Source organism: Talpa occidentalis, unplaced genomic scaffold (genome assembly GCF_014898055.3).
Source record: "Talpa occidentalis isolate TD23 unplaced genomic scaffold, MPIMG_talOcc4v2.1 talOcc4.18, whole genome shotgun sequence".
In the NCBI taxonomy this organism is placed as follows: domain Eukaryota; kingdom Metazoa; phylum Chordata; class Mammalia; order Eulipotyphla; family Talpidae; genus Talpa; species Talpa occidentalis.
Genome location: NW_023601851.1, coordinates 11,984,790 through 11,994,953, shown reverse-complemented (window position 1 = coordinate 11,994,953; position 10,164 = coordinate 11,984,790). Strand labels below are relative to the sequence as shown.

The 10,164-nt window shown below is 47.2% G+C and overlaps 1 protein-coding gene across 1 annotated transcript in view; it reads right to left on the bottom strand.

Annotated features, from left to right (window-relative positions):
- Positions 1-4,422: 4,422 nt before the first annotated feature.
- Positions 4,423-10,164, bottom strand: part of LOC129146170 (zinc finger protein ZFP2-like) — a 15,775-nt gene continuing 10,033 nt past the window's right edge. Inside the window, 4 exon segments of the mRNA XM_054697684.1 lie at positions 4,423-4,626; positions 4,628-6,549; positions 8,619-8,711; positions 8,955-9,117. Of these exon segments, the coding sequence (XP_054553659.1) occupies positions 4,453-4,626; positions 4,628-6,549; positions 8,619-8,711; positions 8,955-9,117 (2,352 nt within the window). The 3' untranslated portion in view covers positions 4,423-4,452.

Here is a 10,164-nt window from a genome sequence, read left to right as displayed (position 1 = left end):
ACATCCCCAAAATAGACCTGTGTTCCTGCTGCTCATTGCTTAACCCTTTGCACTCCGCTGTCCCCTCTCAGGGGACATCGGAATTCTAGCATATCACTCGGATGTCCCCTCTCAGGGGACATTGCAATTTATTAGTGATTACAGGGAATTGAGATATTTCAACGCAACTTTTTGAGACATGCATGTTTCCCTTGAAGATTTATCTTGAAAAGGCACAAGAAATTAAATCAAAATATCGTAAAATTACCAAGATATATACAAGAAATGTCAGCGGGTTTTGTGTCGGACGAGAATGTGAGATGCGTGCTCACGACGGTCTGAGCACTTGGCGACGCCACTTGAAAAGAGCTATAAGGGGAGTTTGTAGAAGAAAGGTCGGTTTTCAAACATAGTGCACACTGTGTAGTGAGATATATAATTACAAATAAACAAGTCCACATCTGGAGGAAAAGATTTTCAAAGCTGAGCTCATTTTGGTTTGAAGCTTCGAGCAGTGCACATAGATCTAACGAGGAGAAAATCAGAAAGTTGATTCTTTTCTTAGTGAATAAATTGTTTGGTGAAAGCTATTTTGGTAAATATCATCTTGTCAGTTAGTAATAACAATTAGAAACTTTCAACCCATGCATTTGTTTATATTTTTTATTAGAACAATGGCAAAGCGTCCAACCACGAATAAGTCTCATGACACAAGTAGTAGTAAAGATGAGCTCCACTAATCACCCTGCAATGCATATTGGGGAGTGTTACAAAACTTATCATACTGTACAAAATTATAAACAATAAAATATTGTTTTTTTTTGCAAATATACATTCCTCGATGTCACCCAATTCATATAAGTCCAATATCATTATAATACGTTACTTGGTTCCAAAATTATACTAAATAATACGAGGGTCTGTAAATGCACGTTTCCGCCACAAAGTAGTGTCGAGTAGCTGTTAGACAATGTCCAGAATGGTTCAGAGTGCAAAGGGTTAACTGTTAACAAAGTCAAACTATTCTTTGTCTTCTAGCCTGGCTACATTACCAAGACGAACATGTTCTTCCCGAGCAGTTCTGTTTCTCCAGAGAAAGAGAACCTCGCAGCCCAAGACCGGCCATCCACCTCGGTATCTTATGGGTACACTCCCTTTCATCCAGGGGATGAACTTAGGGGTGGGGGCGACCAAGGGAGATGGCACAGACCTGCAAGTAGCACACACATCTTGTGCCCATATCCAAAGGATAAGCGCCCCACACAAGAATGGACCCATAGCCTCCCTGCTCCGTAAGTCTCAGACCGTGAAGCTGTCCACAGCCACTGCAGCAAGAACTCCATCCCCAGCCAGGGAGCTGACCCACAGGGCGCAGCACCTCTCTTGTCTCCCCGCAGCTCCCCTCAGCAGTGGATTTCAATGGATCTGCCTGTTCTGCTCCCCACTCGTCTCTGGGGATTGCTCCCCTGCCCTGGTACACAACCTGTCCCTGGAGATCAAGGCTCCTGTAGTGTCCTCGCCGCTGGCACGTAGACAGTGTCTCTGGGCTGTGCTGATGCTGCGCGTCCTGACCCCGGGATGCGGCTGAGCTGAGCAAGGTCCCCACGGAGCACGGTGGAGGCCTCTCCTGGGCCACCGCTGACAGCATCACCACCCACCTGGGCCGCCCACCCATCCACAGAGGCCTCACCCACCACACCCCTGGATGCCCCAACACACCTGTAGGGGGACATGACACGAGTCCCCTGAACCCCTCACCTTCAGAGCAGAGAGTGACCCTTGCTGCAACAGCCCACATGGGTCACGTCACAGCAACAGAAACTTCCAGGGAACGTGGCACTAGCAGAGGAGTGTTGTCTTAGCAAACCCTGCAGGCCTCTTTGGACCAGGTCTGAGGTGAAGGCTGAGGGGCCCAATGCCATCTTTAATGGGCACTCAAGGACACGTAGGAGCCTGCAGCATCGTGGAAAGCGGCCTGCGGCCTAGGGGTGAAAACCTCAGCGACCTCCCACAGTGTGTTGAGGAATATGGCCCGTGGGCCCGAAACTCCAGGTGGAGTTTGAAGGGACCAATGTACCTCCCCCTGAATCAGGGAAGATGCTCTCAGGGTAGAGAAACCGCGTCAGTCACCGACCTGGAAACACAGGACGGGGACTCTGGCCGTAGAGATGTTCCTGACTGAGGAAGCTGTGTAGAGGGCACGGGCAGGGAGGAGCAGGCGCCCAAGTCCCAAATCCATGATCAGAGAAACAATACCCGATGGACAGGCCCCGAGCCCAGCCCTGGGGAGAGGATGCCACGGAGCCCACACAGGGCACGACTGCAAATCCACAGACCGAGGCTAGGTGTGGACATGCAGGCGAGTAACGGGGGCAAACAGCGGGCCTCGGAGCCTCGGGAGAGGCCTCAGGCCAAGCCCCTCAGCAAGAGAAACGCCACAGAGACCTCCACGACCAGCACCCGCTCCCTGACCGCCACAGCCGTGGGAGCCCCTGCTTCTCGGCCCCAGCGGCCACCCCTCGGGACCGTTCTGCACAGGGAGCTTTCTTGTCCTTACTCCTGTGAGTAAATGTCTGGCTCTTCTGGAACTCTGGGCTCCACTTGGAAGTACTTTCGCACCAAAGACAAGAAATGAGGAAGAGCACACCCGAGGCCTCAGACTCCGGGCCTGCTGCACAAACTCTCCGCTCGGCATCACCATGGCACCAAAGAAACACACCAGAAGGTGCCCAGGGCCGCTGAGGGGGGAGTGGTAGAGAGAATTACATCAAGGACTTCCTCGGCCACCACCTTCCACACCGACCACTCACCTCAAGCTATGAACTGACTCAGACAAAGACCACATTCAGGACACAGCCAGCAACGGCGGAAGGGGTTATGTTCTGAACAAAGAGTGAAGGAAAAAGACCTGGATTACATCATCACCTCCAGGAGGAATACAGGGGAATGAAGAAAGGGTCAGGGGAAAAAGACAAAACTAGCAGGCAGATGACAGAGCTGAGACGCCAGCAGGGGATGGGGCAGAAGAGGGGCCAGGAGGGGAGGAGGAGCACCAGGGCCTGGGGTGACGGGTCACAGGGGCGGTGCGGACAGGACATTTGCAAGAATTATACAGAAGGGGAGTAATCCAATATTGCACAAAGATGAACAATAATTTAATACAAAAAATTTTAACAGTCAAGAATCCTTTCCTTTAAAAACATTTCAGGGGCCTCAGTTGGTGCAGGGGTAAAGTCTCACCACTATGAAGCTGTTCTCAGTACTGCAGACATGAGTTCGATCCCTGGCCAGGGAGGTGACCCACGGGCACAGTAGACCTATCCTGTGTCCCTACTGCCCCCCTCAGCAGTGGATTTCAGTAGATCCGCCTGTTGTGCACCCCACTCTCTCTGTGGAGAATCCTCTCACACCCTCATACCTCCAGCTTGCACCCCAGATCTTGTATGCAGAATTAATCTTCCAACAAAATTCCCTTATTTTGTAGAACTGGGGTGTAGACCAGAGGTTAGGGGGTGTTAGGATTCACCAGATACTGAGTGTGGTGACAAACAGGCAGAACCACTGAAATACCTGGCTAACAGGAGCAGCGGGTGACACAGGAGAGGCCTGCTGCGGCCATATGTGGGGCGGCTCCCTAGCTGGGGCTGAAACCCTGGCCAGAGCAGGCAAAAGCGCTGAGACTTAACCCCGAGGCCACCAGGGAGGCCCCGAATAGCCTTCATCATAAAAGGTAGGTAAAGACATCTGCAGACCTCAACCTATAGCCAATAGCACACAGTTCAATGTTTCCTTCTAGAGGAGGACATTTTGGTGGTGAGCAATTCCAGCATCGGGGGGCACCACAGAGACTTAGAGTACTGGACAGAATGTGACGACTAAGTTAGAAAACACAGAAAGATCACTTACCCACGCAACATGCAGTGTGCCATGTAGACAGACAGCTGCTGTGGACAGGCATAGCATCGCCCAGGAACTTAAGAGGATACTAGAGGCAATGGCAACAGAAACAGTGACATCATCACTGCATGAATTCGGGAGAACAGAGTGAACCAGGTAACTCCACGCAATTAGGAGTGAAACTGTATGTCAGTTCCCATTGCTCTCAGCTGCATGATGTGGTTTGAGCTCCTACGTTTGAGTATTTTTTAAAAGATTTTTATTTATTCAAGCATACAAGAACCAGGATACAGGCCAGATGTGTGGGAGGGTAAGAGGATGCAGCAGAGACAGAGCGGGGAACAGTACAGGCAGACTGACCGAAATACACTGCTGAAATACATGCAGTGGGCCAGAATGGAGAGGTCTGCCGCACCATGGGGCTGCTCCTGGCCGGCCAGGGAATCAAACTCCCACCACAAAGTCCAGGGGAGGCTTGCCTGCACACTCTTGACATTCACAGCATTTCCCTCCAGTGTGGAGTTTGTCATGCCTAGTGAGGGCTGACTTCCTGAAAAGTATTCCCACTCTTCACAATCAGGGATTTTGTCCAGTGACATCTCTGATGTCCAGTGAGAGCTTGCTTACTGGAAAAAGTTTTTCCACACTCTTGACACTCTTGACATAAGGCTTCTCTCCACTGTGACTTCTCTGATGTTTACTGAGGGATGATTTCTGGCGGAAAGCCTTCCCACATTCTTGACACTCACTCATAGGATTTCCCTCCACTATGAATTCTCTGATGTGTAATGAGGTTGGACTTACGGGAAAAAGCTTTCCCACACACTTCACAATCATAGGGTTTCTCTCCAGTGTGACTTCTCTGATGTCTAATGAGGTGTGACTTACAGGAAAAAGCTTTCCCACACCCTTCACAATCATAGGGTTTCTCTCCAGTGTGAATTCTCTGATGTCTAATGAGGTGTGCCTTACGAGAAAATGCTTTCCCACACCCTTCACAATCATAGGGTTTCTCTCCAGTGTGAATTATCTGATGTTTACTGAGGGATGATTTCCACTGGAAAGTCTTCCCACACTCTTGACATTCATAAGGCTTCTCTCCAGTGTGCATTCTCTGATGCTCACTGAGGTAACACTTACTGGAAAAAGCTTTCCCACACTCTTCACAATAATAGGATTTCTCTCCAGTGTGACTTCTCCGATGTTGACTGAGGGATGATTTCCATCGGAAAGTCTTACTACACTCTTGACATTCATAAGGCTTCTCTCCACTGTGAATTGTCTGATGCTCACTGAGGTAACACCTACTGGAAAAAGCTTTACCACACCCTTCACATTCATAGGGTTTCTCTCCAGTGTGAATTGTCTGATGTCTAATAAGGTGTGTCTTACTAGAAAAAGCTTTCCCACACCCTTCACAATCATAGGGCTTCTCTCCAGTGTGAATTCTCTGATGTTTACTGAGGGATGATTTCCAGAGGAAAGCCTTCCTACACTCTTGACATTCGTAAGGCTTCTCTCCAGTGTGAATTCTCTGATGCTCAGTAAGGTGAGACTTCCTGGAAAAAGCTTTCCCACACCCTTCACATTCATAGCATTTCTCTCCAGTGTGAGTCCTCTCATGTAGAACAAGAACTGACTTACGGGAGAACACTTTCCTGCACACCTGACATTGATAGGATTTCTCCCTTGTATGAGTTCTCTGATGGACACTAAAAGCATGTTTCCGCCTGAAAGTTTTCTTACGGACCTGACACGGGTAGCGCTTCACTCCCGTTTGAGACTGTGGATGTAAAGTGAGGGCAGTCTTCCATGAGTAAGTTTTCACATAATTGTTAGAGCCAAACAACTTTACTGCAGTGAGATTTCTCTGGTATCCCCTCTGTAAGGAAATCTCAGCGGTGCCCCCACACTCATAAGGTTGATCGTCTGCTTGTGTTTTCTGATGTTCAGTCAGAACAGAGGTTTTAGAGGCCGCTTCACCATATCTCTTATATCCCAAATTATTCTTTCCTAACTGGGTACTCTCACGCGGATAGGTATGAAATGTGTTTCTGAGACTGGCCCCACTTTCACAACATTTCTGCTGCTCATGTTCAACATACCTAGGAGGATTCAAATGCAATGGAGTCATCTCCGCAGCTCTCCCCTTTTCATTACAACTGCAGGGAGTCTGTCCTCCTTGGGTTCTGTCTCGGACAACGAAAGGTACCTCATCACGGGTGTCCCTGCACTCATTGCATTTACGGGCAATCCCTTCCAGAAGGGCTCCTCTAGGTGTAAATACTGTTTCTTCACTCACGACTTTTCCTTGTTCACGAAATTCAAAAGGCTGCTGAACGTTCTGAATCACCTGGTGACTAAGGTGCTCAGGATACTTGATAGGTTTCCTCATTCTACTAAAGACCTCCTTGTTCTCTCCAGCATGCCCTTCATGAGGCTCACCAGGGATCATCATGGTCCTATGTATAGTAAAGTTCTCAGGCATCATTGCTGAATTGTTTTCATTTTTGATACTATGGTTCAAACAATGAATTGAGTGCAAATTGCTTTTTTCCATTAAGTCAGTTCTCTCATTGGATGGTATTTTGCTGCTGGTGGTAAGAACTTGCCACGCATGTCTGCCCTGATTTGCAGGGCTGTCCTGAGTCAGGTGATCCACAGTATAGACATCTAAAGTGAGATAAAAATGACCATGTCTTTAAAAAGTAAGCATTCTGAGTGAATATTACTAAGTGGCACGAAAGTTCCTATATTACAACATAATTTACAGGTATTGATTTTCTGATTCATGCTTTTTGCCCATAGTAAATTATGGGGAGAATAGATTTTTTGGTATTTTTTTACTTTAGCATAGGAGATCTGGGGTGTAGGCCAGAGGTGCAGGAGTTGGGGTGCTGTAGGGGAGTATGGAGATAGTGTGTTGACCAGAACAGGAGGACTGACTGAAATACACTGTTGAGGGGAGCAGCGGGTGAGACAGGAGAGATTTGCTGTGCCAAAGTCAGTGAACTCCTTCACTGTGGATCAAACTCAGGCCATAATAGTGGAGCTAAGAGACTTAATCCCTAGGCCTCCAGGGAGGCCCCAAATAACAGATTTTCTAATGCCAAACCAGGATAACAAAGCAGTAAATCTAATTTCACAATGGTTTTATAAAATCATAAATATTTGGTAAATATAGTATTTTAACTAGAGTTGTCAATTTCAACCAGAAGCATTTCACCCAACATAGATCCTACACACTTACTTTCTTAGACTGACCCTGTGCAGCTCTTGAGGGTACTTTCTGAATAACCAAGCCCTGCAGAGGCCATGGCTTTCCCAGAAACCTGTGGACTGAGAGACCCAGTCATTGCCCAGGCACTTTAAGCAAGAGGCCTGCTGAGACACAAGCACTCTGCTTCTCCATTTCCTTAGTTCTTCTTTCGACCCTGTCCTGGGCCACGGTCACCTGCAGAGGTTCTCAGAGGCATGCGCTTCCCTCCACGGAAGAGACCAGTCAGTTCATATTTAAATATCATATCACATAAGGCTCAGAATCCTAATACATGCAGCAAACTCCACCTCATCATTGTGTCCCACGTTCCTGCTAAGTGATAGGAAAAAAGTTCTGCATCCATCCTGTGTTATCAGCGTTAAAGTCTTTTCTCACATCCTTCTGAGAGCAACACCCTGGTGGTCTCAACGCTCTCCCTGGAACCTGTGTTTCTCCTTTGTTCATAGCAGCTCCAGTTTTTATGTCGTGTGTGACTCTCAGCTACATCACACTGTCGTCGATTCCTTTACTTTCCTCCCAGTGATTCCCACGAGAAGGTGGAATTGCACAGGTCACACTGCTCCCCAAGGTATGAGCCCCAACCTGAAACTCTTGGTGCCATGGCTTTAGAAACCACCACCTCAGTTTCCCCCTCCCATGTCACAGAACATCCCTTCCAACGCTGAACAATTCTGGGTCCTCCTCAGCCTCACAATTGCTATGAGGGCGGTCACAAGGCTTGCCCCTGAAACACTACTCATGTTCTAAATAACTCTCCAATCAACGCCTCTCTATCCCTTTTGAGTTAGTCACCTGCTCAGTGACATCTCCAATAGCAATACATAGCCTCTATCCCAGACTGCAGAGGGAACTATAGATATGACATGTCAGTGCAACCCATTCACCTCACCTGAGCTCTGAAAGAAAATAATTATCTCTATAATGATGCGTATGGAACACACACAAAAACAACATCCTCCACTCATGCTGGTCAAACATCCTCTGTGGCTTTACCTCTCTATTAATGAATGTATTTATTACATATTCTTTCCTCACAGAGCATATAACTTCAGAATGTAAAGATCATTTCTGTGAGTACTGTTGCTCTCCCCTCAGAAAATTTACCACTGGCTAAACTTCCCATAAACATACGGAAAGAATAAAAAAATTCCTCAACAGGTACCTAAATAAAACAGTCTATGAGAATACACTAAGAGAGAGAACAGAGAAATGTGATTACTGCAGAATAATCCCCACAGTATCAGGGACTGCATACTGGTTTAAGAACATAGACAACCATCATTAATGAGCAGGACAAAATTCACAAGAGATTAATATTTGGAAACTGAATAAAGAATCAGTTTGATACATGCAGACACACTCTCCAAGTTTGGACACTGGAAAAGCACCTCAGTGTGGCCAATATCACTGGCCACACTCCCAGCCTCCACTCAGCCTCCCGGCCTGGCAAGCACTGACTGACCTGAGAGGTCCTGGTTTGGGGGATCGTCCACAGTCCACGGCTGAAATCCCTGCTCCGACCTGATGCTCTCCTCAGGATCGGTAACACAGTGCCCTGTGATGAGAAACAGTGTTGGTCTTCGATAAAGTTCAACTTCAGTCTTTGAAAACTAACAAATGCAGTGTGAAGAGCTGTGCAAAAGAGGCCAATCTGAATCTTTCCAAACGAAAACCGAAACACCCACAATGTACACTGCCTGCCATATTCAACCTCACCAACACTCAGTTTCCTAAGCAAGTGCACACTTATCGGTGCAGAAGACAGCATTGCACTAGTGTTACACTGGAGCTTCCTCACCTAGGGACACTAGGTGATTGCAGGTCTCCAGCATCACATCCCGGTACAGGGTCCTCTGAGCTTCACTCAGGTACCGCCACTCCTGCCACGTGAAGTTCACAGCCACATCTTCAAATGACACTGTCTCTTCTGAGGGAACATTTCTCATCTCAGGGCCGGCAGCCTGGGTCAGATAGAGCAAGTGCAAACACATCTTATTTTGTGGGTCTTCGGTCCTGTATAGAATTCGCAGTTGAAAGAGTCTCACCTCTACATTCACCCCTTTGGTCCTACAAGTAGAACTATAGCTTACCTTATATATTTGGAAGTGTCTATGATTCTAAGAATAAAAGGATGAATAAAATTGGCTCCTTGAGGAGCTGATAGCCTGGCTGGCAGGTGTAACAGACATACACCCGGAATCATGTGCTAAAGGAGCCTCATAACAAATGAAAATTGTGTGCAACTTTGTGCCAATATTTTACTCCTGTGACCTCAAAGCCTGGTATCTCCAACTCACAGTAAACAAAAACTGAACCCGAAACCAGACTGTTCAAGCAATGAGGTGGGAAAAAGCTCAGGTAAGAGATGTTCAACTACAAGCAAGTATAAACCAGAGATGCACTATGGGGGGTGGAGGGATTAGGGTCAAAATAAGGGGGTGGATGTATGGGACTATAACCAAGATGAAAATGCATAACTTGTGCAGAAATAAAAAAATGATATAAAATATATATAAAATAAAATTTTAAGAAAAGATGTTCAGCTGACAGAGTCAAAAGATGATAGAACAGGTCATCACTTCTAAAATGGAAGGACAAAGGGGAGGAGAACTTGGTAATAACTTGGTGGCTGAGGTACAAGGAATGTTTTCCTAATATGCTGTCCGCATGACGGCTGGTAGACACTGGAATTCCACACGCAAACGACATGTGTCTGATAGATCAGGAAGTATAAGTTGAAAACAGAAATTTGGGAATCAGGGCCTCCCTGGTGGTACAAGAGTTTAAGTCTCAGCACTATGAAGCTATCGGCAGCTGCTGCAGCACGAATTCGATCCCCAACCAGGGAGCTATCCACAAGGTGCAGCAGATATCTCCTGTCTCCCCACTGCTCCCCTCAGCATTGTATTTCAGTCATTCTGCCTGTTCTGTTCCCTGCTCTGTCTCTGGTGAATCCTCTCACCCCCTGCACCTGTGGCCTACACCTGAGCGTTTATATTCATACATAA